The sequence below is a fragment of the Perna viridis genome, chromosome 5, assembly GCF_037379345.1.
Source record: "Perna viridis isolate PV_CMFRI_1.1 ecotype Kerala chromosome 5, ASM3737934v1, whole genome shotgun sequence".
NCBI lineage: Eukaryota > Metazoa > Mollusca > Bivalvia > Mytilida > Mytilidae > Perna > Perna viridis.
In genome coordinates, this window is record NC_142449.1 from 6915440 (window position 1) to 6934433 (window position 18994).

Here is an 18994-nt window from a genome sequence, read left to right on the forward strand (position 1 = left end):
AGATGGATACACCATAACGATCCACGAGTTCACGATGACGACCATAAAACTTTTGTGGTGATGACTTCAATCTTGTAGCAACATAACCCTGTTCCAGAAGCCTATTTGTTAGAGTTCTAGTTCTAAGGGTGATAATAAATGCCCGATGGTCTGATATGCTGCAGTTGTCATTACACAGCACCCAATTGTCTGGGAAGCTTGAGTTGTTATCACACAGCACCGGACTGTCTGGGAAGCTGGAATTGTTATCACACAGCACCTGATGGTACGAGAAGCCGGATTCGTCACTATACATCACCTGATAATCTCGGGTGCTGGAGTTCTCATTATAACCAAACGCCAAGACAGTATAAGGTGGTGGTCATTAGACAGTACTCGATTGTCTACGATACTGAAGTTGTTAGCTCACTTTGACAAAGTTCAAGTTAGCTGTTGCCATCACTTGGCGTCTGTCGTCGTTAACAATTATATACGACTCTTCTCTGAAACTATTTGACCAATTATAACGAAACTTGGTATGAATGTTTCTTGGGGTATCTTGCATAGAACTGATGTGGGAAATTTTGATTCATCGAAAAACATGGTTGCCGTTACTGAAAATAGAACATAGGGGTCAGACAGTAGTTTTTCCCACTTATCTCCAAAACCGTAAGGTTTAACCAAATTCTCTTTATTGCTGAAATGAGTTGTCAGATGTCTCCTTGTAAGAGTTATTACACTTGAAAGTTGAAAAATGGTGTTTTTATTACAATTTTTAGCCAATATCTTGAAAACTATGATAGATATAATAAAACTTTAAATATGATACGACGAACAAATGTTTGTTGGGATCAAACTTGTTGGATGATAACTTGTTAGAGTTATTGCCCTTGAAAGGCAAAAAAATATGTTTTAGCAGTTTTCACCCAATATCTTGAAAACTATAATAGATAGATTGAAATTTTCAATTGGTGAAACGATCCTTCTTATGAGTCCTACTAAAGTGTTCATTGAGTCAAAATTGTCGGACAGCTCCTTGTTAGATTATTATCCTTGAAAGACAAAAAAATTAACCAGGTTAGCGACTCAGGCTCCTGGGAGCCTCTTGTTATTACACAGCACCCGACGGTCTTAGGTATGAGGTGCTTGAGCTGTTAATTCTTCTCAGCACACGGTGATCTAAGGTGCTAGATATGTCTCTATACTTAATACCCGATGATTTGAGGTGCTGATGTTAGCATTATAAAAAAACATGATGATCTGATGTGCTTGGGTATTTTTTTCGGAAACATTTCATTACCTGAGGTGCTGGAGCTGTCATTATACTCTGCAATGGATGGTATAGGAAGCTGTAGTTGACATTAAATTCTGCAGTGGATGGTCTAGGAAGTTGAGTTTGCCATTATACTTAGTACCCGTTTTCTTTGGTACTTGAGTTATCATTTTGCTCAGCACCAGATGATTTTAGATACTGGAGTTGTCATTAGACAACACCGATTGTCTGAGGTGCTGGATGTGTTATTACAACCGTATTCGATGGTTTAAGAAGCCGATTTTGTCATTATACTCAGCACCCTATAATCTGAGGTGCCGGAGTGGTCAGGTGGCTGGACTTGATTTGTGGTACTTGAATTGATACTATACTCAATTTTGATTGATTTTAGGTGCTGGTGTTATTATAATACGAAGCAGCTGATAACCATTGGTCACGACTCCTACACCTCACACCATCGATGGCTAAAATATGTAACTCCAATACCCCAGGCGATTGTTTGCTAATATGACAACTTCAGCACCCCAGACGATCGTTGGCTCACAGATGACAATTCCAGCTCCTTAGACTATCGGTGGCTAACAGATGACAACTCCAGCACTTCAGACAATCACTGCTTATAATATGACAACTCCAGCACCTCGGATCATCGATGACTAACATATGACAACTCCAGCACCCCAGACCAACGATGGGTTCAATATGACACCTCCTACACCTCAGATCACCGGTGGTTAACTAATAACAACTCCTCAGACCATCACTGTCTAACATAGGACAACCCAAGCACTTCAGGTCATCGGTAGATAACAACTCCAAAACCTTAGAATATTGATGGGTAACAGAAAACTCCAGCACCTCTGATCATCTCTGGCTAACATGTGACAGCTTCATCATCTCAGACATTTTCTGGATAAGATATGAAAACATATGACAACTCCAGCACCTCCGATCATTACTGGCTAACATATGACAACTCCAACATTTCAAATCATTTGAGGCTAACGTATGACAACACCAGCACCTCAAACCACCATTATCTAACATTTGACAACTCCAACATCTTACACCATCAATTGCTAAAATATGACAACTCCAACACCTCTCACCACCGATGGTTGACTTAAGACAACTCCAACACCTCAGGTCATTGCTGGCTAACATGACAACTCCAACACCATAGATCATCGATAGCTTACAGATGTCAACTCCAACACCTCACACGATCGATGGTTGACATATGACAACACCAACACCTCAGATCAACGGTGGCTTACTCTTTAACAACTCCATCACCTCAGACTATCGCTGGCTAACAGATAACAACTCCAACATCTCACACCATTGATGACAAACAGATGAGAACAACACCTAACACATATGACTACTCCTACACCTCAGACCATCGATGACTAACATATGATAACTCAAACACCTCAGATCATCGGTGGCTTACATATGACAACTCCAGCACCTGATAGCCATCAGTGGTTAACATGTGACAGCTCCAACACATCAGATCATCGGTGGCTAACTTATGACAACTGTTACACCTATGACTATTGGTGGCTAACATATGACAACTCCAACACCTCAGATCATCGGTGGCTTACTTATGACAACTGTAGCACCTAAGACTATTGGTGGCTAATATATAACGTCTCCAGCACCTCAGAACATTGCTGGTAAACAGATGACAACTCTTTAACCTCACATTATCGATGGCTAACATATGACTACTCCAACTCCTCAGAACATCACTGGCTAACATATGAGAGCTCTGTAACCTAAAACCATCGATGAATAACATATGACAACTCCATACACCTCACAATATAGATGGCGGACAACTCCAGCACCTCAGATCATTGCTACGTAACATATGACAACTCAAACACCCCAGATCATCGGTGGCTAACAGATGATAACTCCAGCACCTCAAACTATCGGTGACAGATGTTGTAAATTGCGCTGAATATTAAAGTCCCTTTACTTGTGAAGTGGTTTTTATATGTAACATACTGGAAAATTAGAATCTTAATGGAAAACACTTCTTTTTACGCCCTGCTATAAAGTGACACAACGTGAAGTCTTGACTTCTATACATTTGGTGCAGTGACCAGGATAAACTAAGGATGGATGTTCATCGACAGAAATCCATGAAAGCAGGGAACAGAGCAGCTGTGACAAAAATAGTAAAGGAACTGGATGATGCCATTAAAGAACCAATTATTGATTCGAAACGTTAGAACTTTATTAAACACTGTGGACAAGAAGAGATCTACATTGAACAGTCTGGATGAACAAATTCTGCACAGCACTGGGATGGAGGGAATCGAAGATGAAATCATCGAGACAGATGAATATTACATAGAATTAGAAAACAAATTACACAAATATAAAAAATGTAGTTCATTGTCTAGCCAGAATCACCATCTTTCAAAATTGTCATTACCTCACTTTAATAGAGATATACTTGATTGGCAATATTTTTTGGATTCATACGAGTTAACTGTCCAATTGAATCATACCCTCACTGACGTCCAGAAGTTCTCATACTTAAAATCCTTACTTCAATTTGATGCTGCTAGTGTCATATCTGGTTTAACCATGACAAATGCTATCTACCACAAAGCAGTAGATTTACTTGTAAATCGATAAGGTCAACCACACAAAATCACCAACGCATACATGAGATCCATTCTTGACCTACCCACACCGCATGATAGTCTTGAAAGTTTTAGTTCATTTCATGACAAATCGTGGGCTTACATACGTGGCCTCGAATCCTTGGGTCAAGGTCAAGAGATTTTTGGGTCTTACTGATACCAGTAATACTTGGAAAATTGCCCCCTGAATTTCGAAAAGCAACAACTCAAGAAAATGGAAGTGATAATTGGCATATACAAGCACTTCGTGAAGCTGTCGAAAAGAGAGATTTCAATCCAAGAATCATGGTACGTAGATTATACATAAAAAGGGAAGTAATTCTGAGTGCAAACTTTGTGACAGGAGTAAGACAGGAACATGGAAAAAAGAACTACACCCACAGATCATCAGTAAAAAACCAAGTCTGACACACACAAAAAAAAAGAAGTGCACTTACTGTGATGGAAGTCATTGGTCAAATGAATGTAAAGAAGTCGTGGACTATGATAAAAAAAAATAGCAATTGTAAAGGAAAAGAAATTCTGTTTCAATTGCCTTGGTATGCATAGAGTATGAATGTAACTCAAAATATACATGCAAGTCTTGTCACCGTAAACACCACTCATCCTTATGTAAAAAGACTACTACTAGTAACCAACATTCCCAAGATGATGTACAGAGTAATAAATCAGAAGACGATACATCAATGTTTAACACAGCTAGTAGTGAAAACAGATCCACCGTTCTATTGAAGATAGCTATAAGACCCGTAGTCTATAGTAATACATGTATTGACACAAATATTATCTTCTATGAAGGAGCCCAATAATCTTTTATAACCAAGGACTTGGCCACAAAATTGAAGGTGAAAAAAGGTTATGAGAGTCTAAGCATATCTTCATTCAGAAACGCAAGAAGGTGAGAAATCTGGACAAAACAACAGTACATGTAAAATCAATTGAAGGTGAAATTATTCCAATCAAAGTGTTAATTGTACCTACTATAGCATCTCCATTTAAGAATTAAAATATTCAGTTAACACAGAAATTTCCATATTTACGAGAATTGCAGTTAGCTCACTCAGTCATGCATGAAGAACAATTTGAGATTTTCTTACTAATTGATGGAGATTCTAGTCATGCATGAAGAACAATTTGAGATTTCCTCACTAATTGGTGGAGATTTTTACTGGGATGTAATACAGGACAAGATAGTACGCGGAGAGGACCCACAGCTGTTCAAAAATAGGATACCTACTTTGTGGACCCTTTCTATAAAAGAACAACGGCAGATCTACCTCAATGATGAATATAAATATACTTGTATGTCACCAGCAAGGGGAATGTGATATTGAAAAATTTTGGAAACTCGAACCATTAGGAATTGAAGTTAAAGAACTGAATGACCCAAGTCTTGAAGAAATTGTTGAAAACTACATGCGAAACTCACTCAATAGAAAAACACAAAGGAAAGTATGTTGCAAAGTTGCTTTGGAGAGAAGATTCGTCAGAATTACCAACAAATCAAGAAATCCCAAAAAGAAAAACTGAAACCGTAATTTGTCGTTTAGAGAAAGACCCAGAGATGTTCCGCAAATACAGGGAAATTATTGCCGGACAAGAGAATAGAGGAGTTATAGAAAAACTCCCCATCGATAACACTGCATGCAACAACAGGATACACTACATTCCACACCACCCGTTACATAAGGATTCCACCAATACTCCGATGCGTAGTGTGTATAACTGCAGCTGTAGAGCTAGTAGAGAAAGCCCTTGTTTGAATAATTGTCTTGCTTCATATCCCCCTATAATGATGGATTTGACTGAAACTCTTGTACGATTTAGAACGCACAAGTATGCCTTCACAGCTGATATAGAGAAAGTGTTTTTTTTTCTTGTAGAACTAGACCCTACAGAACGAAATGTTACCAGATTCTTCTAGCTAAAAGATCCTACTGACCCAAAGAGCCCACTAATTATTTACCGTTTTAAAGTCATTATTATTAGTTTTTATTATTTGGTGCTACTTGCTCACCATTTATTTCAAGTTCTACACTTATGAGACATTTTCGAGACAACCCATCAAATATTATAACACAACTACTGACAACTTTGTATGTAGACAACATGTTAACCAGCTTTGCAGATGAACAATCTGTCTTGCAATTTTACACTGAATCAAAAAAATTATTGGCAGAAGCTGGGTTTAATCTTTGATCATGGAATTCTAACAGAAAAGAACTACAAGCTCGAGCCAAGAACAACAATACTGCAGAATTAGATGATAACGTGAAAATATTAGGTGTGAAACTGAATACTGAATCTGACACATTAGGGTATCCAAGTGTAAGAATGCTAGAAGTGGACTAAGTGGTGACCAAACGAGAGGGTTTGAGCTGATCGTCAAGGATTTTTGATCTGTTAGGGCTAATAACACCCTTGACAGTGACTATGGAAACTAAAACTAGAGTGGCTTTTAGTTCTGCCAGAAGATCTCAACAAAAAATGGCATGAAATAGCTATAGATATTGAGGACAGAATTCATTTGAGTTTTCCATGAACTCTGTTGAAATTGAATAAGCTTGAAGAAAAATACCTACACATATTCACAGACGCCAGTCAATCAGCTCATGGAGCATCCACCTATTTGGTAACCGGTAATTCATCATTGATCATCATGGTTAAAAACAGAGTTGCGCCCGTAAAAACCATTTCACTGCCATGTTTAGAACTAATGGGAGCAGTCTTTGGAGCAAGATTAGCCAGTCACCTAACAAAAATGATGAACACAAATCTCATCTATATGTGGAGCGATGGTCAAATCATCTTAAATTGGATTATGTCAACAAAAACCTTGAAACCATTCGTTGCGAATCGAATTGCAGAAATACGAAAGTTGGTAGATAATTGTACGTAGAACTACTATCCGACCAATGATAATCCGGCAGATTATTTACACGTGGGTTAAGCCCCAAGGGAGAGTAGTATCTAGACAAACAGACTTGCTGGATTTCAAATAGAGATGATCGGTCCACTTGGAACCGAAAATTTCACGAATGCAATACACTAATACCGATAAGTGAAGAGTCCATAGATGAGGAAAGGTTGAAAATAAGTGTGAAATTTGGAATCGAAAATGCCCATTCATTGACACATCAAAGAACAGTTCATTGCAAAAGCTATTCCAAATAACCTGCTACGTTCTGCGCTTTACCAAGAATTTATGTTACTCCCCAGATAAATGACGATATGTAACGCTATCCTTACTGGAATGAAATCGCGCGTCGAATTTGCTTGTGAAATCGGTACAACAAAAAGTATTTCAAGAAGAGATCGCTAGTTTAGAATCATCTATAATAAATCTATAATTATAAACAAAGCAACTGCGCTTGTACGTCAACTTCAACTTTACTTAGATGGAAAAGGGGTACCATGATGCACTGTAAGAATACATAACGCATCAATTAAAGAGGAGACAAAGCACCTGTTATTACCAACAACTCACAACTTTACCACATTAGTTATAGCTGAAGCACACAAAAGGACACATCATGTGGGAGCTGGCAATACAATAGCTAACATTCAGCAGCAGTATTGGATACCAAGAATAAGACAAGTCGTAAGGTCTCAAATCTGAAAATATGTCACATGTAGAAGGATAACCGGTAAATCTTGTTCTGCCCCCGACCCTCCACCATTACCCAAAGATAGAGTAAATTATGAATTTCCGTTCTCAGTCACCGGTGTAGATTTTCCTTGTGCTATGATTATGAAAGGGCAAAATAATGAACTCACAAATCGTATATATCTTCATTCACATGTGCCGCTGTCAGAGCTGTTCACTTGGATGATCTCACCGATCTAAGCGAAGAATCCTCTATATTAGCTTTCAGAAGATTTTGTGCAAGAAGATCTGTTCCTAGAATCATGCTTTCGGATAACACTACTACTTTCAAAGTGGCGACCAAGTGCATTACTGGATTTTAAACAAACAGTAGAATTCAAGAAATACTTAACAACAATGGAACTGAGTGGAAATTTATTCCTATCAGTGCGCCATGGTTTGGAGTCTTTTTGGGAACATTTAATTGGTCTTAACAAAGAGGATATTAAGTGTACTCTAGGAAAAGCATGAATATTCTTGAAACTATTGTTACCGAAATCGAAGGAACGATGAACAAATGAACGATTACCTACATATATCGACCGACATAATAGAACACCACTCACTCCATGTAACATGGACGCAGACTAGATTCTTTACCAGACAAAGTGACATTCAAAAACAGTGTTATATCCAAGAACTTACACGTGAAACTGAACAGAAACGTACAAAGACAGAAAGAACTTTTACAACACTTCCGAAATATGTGGAAGCACGAGTATTTAATATATATTTAATAGAATGTCATCGCACAACCGGAAAAACGATCAATTGATACAAGTTAGAGATACCATACTTGTTCATAATGATTCCTATTGTGAAACTTTTCCCATTTGAAGTGTGAAGCAACGAAAATGAACCAAAGTGAAACACTGCTGGCCAGAGGGAGAAGAATCAACATGTAATTGTGAAATAGATTGTTCAGATTTGTTCTTTAGAGTAGAGACTATTTAGTAGCATTTAAGTTTCATCATTTTATTATGACATGATACTTCACTTTGGTGATTGATAATTTCCATGAATACTTTAAGAAAATCAGACATTCTTCAAAATATGTATTGTATATCATGTTTGGTTAAAGATCATTTTCGGCGGCCGAATGATGTTGTCAATTGTACTAAATATTAACGTCGCCTTTCTCGGCACCACTGCATTACTTGAAACGTGGTTTATATTTGTAACACACTGGAAAATTAGAATCTTAAAATGGAAAACGCTTCTTTTTACACCCTGCTTTTATACAACTTTTGTTATAACTGACTTGAGTCGAAGTGTAGTGTCGTTGTAGAGTACCTTACAAATTAAACTACTATCAAGATGTGATAATTTTAATGAACACATAAACAGAATAAAGAACGAGAATAAACACACTAACTATAAGTCTCTACATTAACAGTTACAATCTTATCTAAGATTATAATACATTAGTCTTCTTAAAAACAACATGCATGTACATGTATATATATAAAAATATAACATCAAAACCTGTTCATATTAAAAGTTTGGCTTCTTGGGGGGCTACCCATACTAAGTCTTGATAATCCTAATTTTTTACATGTTTAAACAAACCCTATTTTATTAACCAACTATCTAGTAATATAAGGAAAACCAGGGTCGAAGCTTCTGCCTTAGGATTCATACAATGTAACTGTAATAAACATGAGAAAAAGAACTAGGGTCGAAGCATCCAGTTGTGTTCTTCCTCATAACTGGGGTTGAGCGCATCCAGTTGGGAGTTATGTTAGATCTGACATACATGAACGAGAAAATTATGTGAAAAACTGGGGTCGAGGCATCCAGTTGTGTTCTCCCTCATAACTGGGGTCGAGCGCATCCAGTTGTGAGTTATGTTAGATCTGACATATATGAACGAGAAAATTATGTTAAAAAACTGGGGTCGAGGCATCCAGTTGTCACATATATCCTTGCCTACATTTACTAAAAACTAAACAACTAATACAAAAAACAATTAACTAATCTTTGTGCTCATGTTCTACCTGTATTATACCTGAACAAGACTTTTCAAAAATGAAACTTTCAGAAAGTACCCTCTACATAAAAAGATATTGGGGAAAAATAATTTCTTGAAATTATGCCAGGCCAAATGAAAGAAATACATTTAAACCTTCTTAAACCAACAAAAAATGTATGATTGAAGCCCCCAAGAATTTTTTATTGTTATAATGGATAAGACAAAAATAAACTAAAGTTAAGTGTACCTTATTTGTACAATAACATAAACTTTTCAATAACTTGTAACATACAGTACATACATTATACTTCTTTTATCAATCCAAGCACATATCATTTTGAGCCATTTCCACAATCTTTTGGTCAATTCTTATATATCGTAAATAACAATTAGAATTCCATCGACCTAAAAGATTGAATGATATGATCCTCAACCCCTGCTGCTGCTGCAGAAGTTGCAGCCCCAATCCTGAAAGAATGCCCAGAATAGCCTGTGTTATCAAATCCCAGATGACAAAACAGTTCTTTTAAGTGAGATAAAAAAAGTTGTTCTTGACAAAGGTTTTGGATCATAATCACTTTCAATAAACAATGGTGCATTACAATCTGTAGTCAAAACATTGCGTAATTTCAAGTAATTTGTCATTATTTTAACTGGCTGTAACCCTTCATTTTCAAATATATCCACTGATACTCCTTTGTTAAAGGGATCAACTTTAGAAGACCTTAAAAATATCTTATACCTTAGACTTGATACTAGTTGTATGTCATTAACTCTCAAAAAAGGTGAAGTTTGACTTTTTTGTGTGAATTCACCACATCTAAGAAAACCACAAAAGGCCATTGTGAAAGCTGCTTCTAACATGGCACTGACAAGGGGAGAAAATAAACCCTTTTTTAAAACTGAACATAATTTTTTTCAAGATAGTTATAGTAATTGTAATCTATTACTAGCTTGATTGGATTGAAATTTCTTGATCCTCTTAAAATATACGACAATCTATTAGTAGCATACAAAGGGTCAACATGGTTGTAACGCAAATATTAAAAACGCACATCAGCTAAATACAACTTGATAGTTTCATGTTTTAGGTTAAGAACATTTTTACAATAAGTGACAAAAAATATTAAAATATCCTCATTGATTGAAGGAAAATAGGATTCCTTATTATAGGATACAATTAATCTATTCAGTTATGAATTTCTTGAAACATAACAAGCCTGATTTGTACACTTGTATTGTACTCTTACTAACTGATGCATCCCAAAGTTCATCAACTTGTTTCTTTAAATCATCAAGAGACTGGACGGAGGAAGAATCGGTGTTGGGAAAACTTCTGCCTGAGGAGCCAAGTTCCTGAATTTGTTCATCTGGAAACGAGAAAGAGCATCTGCTATAGTATTATGGACTCCTCGAATGTGCTGGGCATGAATAGTGTAACTATGAAGAGCAGAATGATAAGTCAATTTTCTCCTTAACTTCATAATACTGGGGATTTTGGATCTACCCTTATTGATAATCTCCACCGTGGATAAATTGTCACAACAAAACACAATTCTTAGTCGACTCCACTTATGACCCCAAAAAAGACATGCCATGACGATAGGATATAGTTCCAGAAAAGCCATAGAAGTTTGCTCGTGTTGTAAAAGGGAATCAGAAAAATATCCCTGAAACCACTGATTATCAAAGAATCCAGCAAAAGCTTTATCTGTTGCATCGGTAAATAAATTTAAATTTGCTGCACAAATAACATCATCATTCAGGAAAAAATAAGTTCCGTTCCATTCCTTGAGAAAAACTGACCACATAGCAAGATCCGATTGACTATTTTGAATATGCACATGGTGAGATAACTCCTTAACTGTAGTCGAAAGCTTAATGAGGTGAGAAACAAAGGATCTCCCTGGTACTATAACTCGACTCGCAAAATTCAGATGACCAAGAAGGCTGAGTAATTCACGTTTTGTGCATGATTTTCTCTTACTAAATTTTTCAATGATCTCCTGGATACGTTTAACTTTCTCCAAAGGTAAACGTGCTTCCATTTTTTCTGAATCTAATATAATTCCTAGATACTCTAGAACAGTAGTGGGCCCTTCAGTTTTCTTAGTTGAAAGAGGTATACCCAAATTAGTAAAAACTGACAGGAATGTTTCCATAATATAATGAGCATTGGCATCGCTAGGAACAATAACTAAAAAGTCGTTTAATAAATGAAGAATATTAGGTATATTGTAATTGTTTTTTGGCAATCCAGCACACAGCTGTTGACAGAGTTTCGAAAATCTGTGGGCTCGACCGACTGCCAAACACTAATTTTGTAAAGTAATAAAATATTTTGTCCTATTGAACACAATGGAAAGGCCACATTTACGGTGCTAATGGAATAATTTTGAAAGCATCAGTGTGAGCGAGGATGGTCACCTTTGCACATAAGACAAATGTGGAGGAAATGGCACCGGAGAGCTATGCATCCTTTAGCACAATTGAAGTTGTTGCATATCTCTTTCCCTAAATGCTGTATTCTCTCCCTACCGTAAGTTTCTGTGTCCCCAAAACGTTGACGGTTACCCCCTCTTTGATACCCTGAGTTCGCCATCATGTTGCAATATACTGAAGAATGAAAGGTACTACCACATATGGAAAAAGTTTTTGGTTTAGCGTTTGCAAAAATGTTGCAAAATAAAATGTTGTTCCTGATGGACCAATCTATCAGAACATTGTTATATCTTAAATGTGATGCTGCATCCATGGAAAATTTTTTGTGATATTCGTAGAAAAAGGGACCTGGATATTGTGTGGCCATGCTAACTATGTCCCTTTCATACAGATCTAATTCCTGGCGCCTCTGAGGAAAAGCTGAACACATTACATTTTTATAAGTTCCGAAAGCTTGGATAAAGTCCCCTAAATCTAAATTCCTGTGATCTCTCATATCAGGTTTAAAGTTCCCACTTTTCTCATGTTCCCAAGATTCATTTATACCTGATCCTGTGTAGTATGGGACAAGAAGAGTTGCGAGGTTTATGTCCCTACCTGCTATTATGTTTTTGCGCACTTGTGGTGCCACTGATTCCACAAATGGGAGGGATTCTACTGAAAAACATCTTGATGTTCGAACCATATTCTGCCTAGCCTGCTCTTCACTTCCTGCTGCAGCGACAGGTGAAATGGTGCATCATTGCTCTTAAAAGCTTTCCATGCAGTGTCCAAAGTGAAGTTTGGCTCTACACTGGAAATATCGTGAGACTGAGAGTCCGCTACCGCTGCAGTTGGTTGTTTAACTTCAGGCACGGCTGTCTGATGTGTGACAACTGGTGCTGCCGATGCCAAACTGTTTAATCTCGTTGTTAACGAAGACACGTTTTGTTGCAGACTGTGAACCGTGTTTGTCAACGAAGTAACAATGTCCGTTAATGCTTTGTCTCGCTGGTCGCGGCCATTGTTGTTGTTGTCTGAGGCATTATGGGATTGACTAATAGGAAGCGCATGCTCAGGTGACTCGGCTGTCCCAACTGAACTATATTGCGTAATACTTCTTCTTAATAAACTACAAGTCCCATTCTGTGGAGATTAGAAGGGAATGAAATGTTTCTAACTGTTAGTTCTTCCCTTAGTTTTTTCAAAGTCCAATTTTCTGGTAGTTCAGGGTCATAATTGATCCTCGAATTGTTACAAAGTGGTCCCATGTTTATTGCAAAAATATAACACAAGATTTCCAAATGTAAAAATATCATTAATCATACAGTGAGCGCGTGGATTGGCCAAACATTTCTAGGAAGCTTTAAAAACGATTTCCTCTTGAAACAATCCAAAATAACGTATTATAAGCAACTGTTGAAATATTGCGCCATATTTTCTTAAGTTCAGACACTGGTTAGTATTTATGAACTTTCCCGGAATTACACTGATTGGAAACGTAAAAATACGGTCACATATTTATGAATATCACATAAAACTTCCAGAAACAGTTTTCTTTGTTAAGTAATGATTCTCAATAGTTTCAATTTCAAAACATATAGATTTAACCTCTCTTGCAAATACCATTGAACTGCTACCCAAGCGAACTAAAAATAACCACCAATCATCTACCTCTACGTCACAGATTACAGCATGACAATATGTCACGTGCATAGCTTATTATTGTATAAACTTAAATTTAATTAATTAAATTGCCTATAAAGTGACACAACGCAAAGACATGACTACGATACAAAATAAGAACCCCAACAGCTAAGATAATTGCTGACTAACAGATGACAACTCCAGCACCTAAGACCATCGTTGGAAAACAGATGGCAACTCCAGTTCCTCAGACAATTGCTGGCTAATATATGACAACCCTAGCACCTCAGACAATCGTTGACTAACATATTACAACTCCAACACCTCACACCATCGATGACTAACATCGATGACCAACAACTCAGTTTATCGCTGGTAAACTTGACAACTCCAACATCTCACATCATCAATGGCTTACATATGACAACTCCAACTCCTCAGACCATTGATGCTAACATTTGACAACTCCAGCACCTCAAATCATCGCTGGCTAACATGTGACAACTCCAGCACCTCAAATCATCAATAGTCTGAAGAGTTGTTATTAGGCAACCAGTTTAAGTTTGTAAGATTTGTTCTGAATGTAACGACATGAAAAGCTAAATTTTACAGTTCATTTATTACAAAGATATAAATGTGCATGTTACATAAGGAGTTCAAATATATACAAATATATAGTTATTGGTAGAAATTTGTTTTTTTTTTTTTTTTTTTTTTTTTTTTTTTAACAAATATTTCTACTCTGAATATTAAGTTGATACAAAGATGCTGTAATGGTCAACATACTTGTCCAAGTGGTGAACATGTCTTTTGTTAAACACCAGGCATTCCTTTGGGTACAACCTTATCTTTCAACAATCTCATGGTGACATTAAGAAAAAAGAAGACATTTAGCTGAGTTCTCATTTCACAGTATGTCAGCAAAAAAATTCATTGAATGCTTAGTTGACCATATCCATCTGAAATAACTATTAGATAAATCAAGCAAACTGAAGGTCTGTATGATATCTTGAAATACGGAGTTTAATGGATTAATGAGCTATACACAATTTGATTGTCATCAGTTGAAACTTTTATTAGTTTGTATCCACCAAAACAAACTGCATTATAGTATAACGTGTAACGGCGAGCGGTCAAAAGGGTTTTTCCAGAATAACTCTGGATTCCCGTTTCTAAACTATTTGTCACAATGAATTCAAAAATATGGTAGTTAGAAAATAAAACAATGCACTTGAATTTATGCACAACAAAAATCACTTTGAAAGTGCATGTATTCCTGAGTATATAAACAAAAAATGTGCAAACTGCTACATTTACTTATTCTAGTAGTTTTGGTCTTACATAAGAATCTGATTAATAAATAGTCGAAATGAACACTGTCCAAATGAACTAAACCCAGAAATAATAGAATGAACTATCAAACGGCACTTCGGTATATCACTGTTTCATTGATTGAAGAATGTCTGAATCTTTAATGATAAAAAAATCACAATAACTAATCCAAAGAATTTCCGATTTAAACACAATACTGTTAATTTCATTAGTCAAGATGCTTGGTGAAAATGCACAATCCAACAGCAGTAGTTCTTTTTGCTAAGCCAGTGGTCACATACTAAAACACAATTAAACACGATGTTATCTGAATGGTCATTATTCCAAACGCACTATAAATTATTAAAATATCCAATAAATGTATTTATACTTTATTATATACACGGCACTGTCAATTTGCTACCTGCAATTTGACCACTAGTCCACAGTAAGGAATATTCACTTATGTAAAATATATATCACAAAATAATCCAAGTTCACGAATATCCAGTACACACGCAAATTGCACAAAGCTAATAACACTTCACTTAATTCCTTGATATATTTGGATCCCGGAATTACAGAATTATAAAATAATTCACTATCACATGGAATCACTATATTAAATCCAAAGGAACACAGTAAAACACTTACCAAGCAATATTTCGTAGAAGTTAATCCTACAATGGCTACACAATACTGACGACGAACTGGCTTTCCGAGTTGCCTTATATACTACCTGTTTGGAAGAGTCCAAATTCAGATTTTAGGTTAGAGCAGAAGTAAATATTGGATTGTCCATTTCAATTAATAGGGGTGTTCTATCAGAATATCTGTTTCTTTCTCATGACAATTGTGGCAGAGTCAAGTTTTGTACATATTTTTATTAATTGTCATGTTAATTATAGTTTAGTATTTCATTAATTTTATTCTTAATTAAATTTATGAAATTATGTTTTCAGCTGATTGAATCTACCTGATTACAGTTAATTTATAGTATTCATGTTTTCAGCTGATAGTATTCTCCTGATAGCAGTTAGTCTTAATTTAGTAATTCTAATCTTGTAATAATTATTTTCAGAGTAGTAATTTATAACAGTACCTTTGGTTATTTATTTCTATTGGTCAGTTTTGGTGATAGGAATTGTGGGACAGTCATGTGTCATATTTTAGGCGGGAATCCTTTGTCTTTGTTTTGGTCACTTGACTTTATATGTTTTGACTGATGGAAGCCATTATTTTGTTTGTCTAACTTGAACTCATATTTTGGACTTCTTATTATGGATAGTTTCCTATTCTTTTGAAGGTGGATACAGTGTACGTTATTACTGTGTACTATGTAGCAGATTATCTTGGGTTGTAAACCTAACCTTTAAAAAACCTGCAAGGGTTTTATAACCATACTTTCTTTGAATGAATAAAGAACCTATTAGAACCTGAGATAGTGTTTATTGTTTTCTAAAGACCATAAAATACAGCATTGTCACAACAATAATTTCGTCACAACAGTGAAAACCTTCTCTACCATACATGAATTAATCCAATTCTGTACTAATAATAATCATTCACCGTTACAGATCTTTCTTTATATAACATCTTATGTATATAAACAAATGTACATCATACATAGTATTGCACATTTCATGAGGCTTCCAATTAAAAACACTAGTACTTATAGACCCATCTTCGTTGACATAAGGTACGTACATTTGTCGGTATATCATATCATTATTCCATTGTGTATCTCAATAAACCATGAACTTTGTCAAATCGATATAATTTTGTTGTAATGATAGACAATTAGGTCATTTTATTTTAAATTTGCAGTGGTATATTGGTGTGGCGCTGTCATCGAAGGAGGGCTGGTATTGAATTTGTGGAATATGTACCAACGGTTTAAGAATTAGGGGCCAAAAAGGGGTTAATTCAAGCATTTCATGGAATTTAACTATATTACTCCAATAAAAGTGAATGAATATCTATGATATTATTCCACTATTTTCTACACTGGACTGGGAATGATTTTTGAGAAAATGAATTGAACTTTTAAGAAATTAGGGACCTAAAAGGGGACTAGAAACATGCATTATCTAAACAATAACTCCTTGTTCTGTACCAGAAACCTATGTTATGTTAAATGTTTAATCATGATCAAAATTAATTGGTTTGTCAAGAAATGACATAGTCCATATGTATATTCTTACATTGCAGTCATTTCAAGATGAACTCCAAGGAACATTTCTGAAATTTACATGTCACAAAAAACTTGTTAGTTTATAACTCTTTGAAGTAGTTCTTGCTAAACAAAAATCTGGAAGTGCTTGCAATGTGTATGCGGTGTCTGTTCCACATTCTCATAGTCTACTTAACAAATATTCTTTGTTATGGTTTTAAGGTTGGGATGATTTGATTCTGAATGATGAGGTGGTTGCCATGGCACCTGAGATGAATGAGGGTGCTGTTTTGAAGCCAAGAAGTTCTGAAACTCTAGATAAAAGAGAATCAGTTCAGAATGATGATGAAGTTCGTAAAAATTTCCCTGAAACTTGGGTTTGGCTAAATGCAGTAGCTAGGTATGATCATCAACACAACAAACTGGCTGCAAAGTTGAATTCTAAAAATTGGGGTTTTAAATTGTCATAGTGTTTTTTCATACAAAGAAATTTTTTTAGCACCAATTACATTTGTATTTTTCATTATGTTTGTCGTTTTTTCTATATTGTACATGCATTAATGTTTATCTGACTAGTAATTGATATATTACACATTGACTCTGCTTACATTCTGACCTGCAGTTATTATTTGGGTCTGGTCTATTTGAACCCGACTGAGGCCTGTGTTGCCCTGAATAGTTGTTTTGTTTTCATATGGTTTAGGCTATGCCTATGATGGACAGAGCTTATTCCTTGTTTCAACGTCATGTTGCTAAAGGTGAAGTCTCATTCAGTGAGGAGAATGTGTGAGATTTTCTTCTGGCAAAGCTAAATACATTTCTACACAGTGAATGATTTCCAAATTATATATTATTAAATAAATAAATATATAAATAAATATATAATAAGTATAAAAACTTATTCATCAACATATTAAAAGGCAAAATAGCGCTCTGCACTTGCACAATCATCTACTTCTGTGTCAACAAATTTCATCACTTCTGTCAGAATATTTTTTAGCCATTCAAAAGTTCTGGTCTTATATTCTACTTATATAGGATGATGTTAAGGCTCCATCCATATGAAGTATGTTACTTTGGTGTTGATCAAACTTTATGAATATTTGCACAGATTGATACTACATTTTAATCATTTTTATTGCCATCACTTGGTGTCTGTCATCCATTGTCTTTGTTAACAATTTTTAAAAACTCTTCTCCTCTGACACTACTTGACCAATTGGAACCAGACTTGGTATGAATGTTCCTTAAGGTATCCTGCATAGAAAAAAGTGGGGATTTTTTATCAGTCGAAAAACATGGCCATCATTACTAAAAATAAACATAGAGGTCAGACAGTAGTTTTTTGCATATGTCTCCAAAACCATAAGTTTAGCCAAATTCTGACAAAGGGTAAAAGTGTTCAGCATGATGAGATCTTTTTGATCAAATTTTTGTTTTAATCTGTTAAGCCTTGTTGGAGTTATTGCCCTTTTCAATGTTTTTTGCTATTTTTTAATGTTATTTCTTTCCAAAATCTTCTCCTCTGATACTACTTCACCAATTGGAACAAAAATTGGTATGAATGTTCCTTGAGGTATCCTGCATAGAACAGGTGTGGAGAATTTTGATCAGTCGAAAAACATGGCCACTGTTACTAGAAATAGAACAGAGAGGTCAGACAGTATATACCTCCAAAGTCATTGGGTTTAGCCTAATTCTTCATATTGCTGAAATGTTCCTTATTATAAGGCCTACAAAAGTCTTGACGGGATCCTTGTAAGAGTTATAGCCCTTGAAATGACTCTTTTTTTTTACTGTTTTCAGCCTATATCTTGAAAACTGATGGATAGAAAGAAACTTCCAATTGCTGAAACAATCCTTATAATAAGTACTACCAAAGTCTTGAGTCAAAATTGTTGGA

General features: G+C 35.7%; 1 protein-coding gene and 1 long non-coding RNA gene across 6 annotated transcripts in view; one reads left to right on the forward strand and one right to left on the reverse strand.

Annotated features, from left to right (window-relative positions):
• Window positions 1–18994, forward strand: part of LOC148615764 (CD109 antigen-like) — a 227013-nt gene that overhangs the window by 183756 nt on the left and 24263 nt on the right. For 4 of the 5 annotated variants that reach the window (XM_088582335.1, XM_088582339.1, XM_088582338.1 and 1 more), the window contains one exon: window positions 17314–17491. The exons of the other annotated variant lie outside the window; for it this stretch is intronic. In XM_088582335.1, the coding sequence (XP_088438461.1) occupies window positions 17314–17491 (178 nt within the window). The remainder of the gene's footprint in view (window positions 1–17313; window positions 17492–18994) is intronic. 5 annotated transcript variants of the gene reach the window in all.
• On the reverse strand, window positions 8888–13518 carry LOC148615767 (uncharacterized). Its single transcript, XR_015922042.1, has 2 exons — window positions 12579–13518; window positions 8888–10909 (listed from the first exon to the last, which is right to left on the reverse strand). It is a non-coding gene; the product is annotated as an uncharacterized LOC148615767 (long non-coding RNA).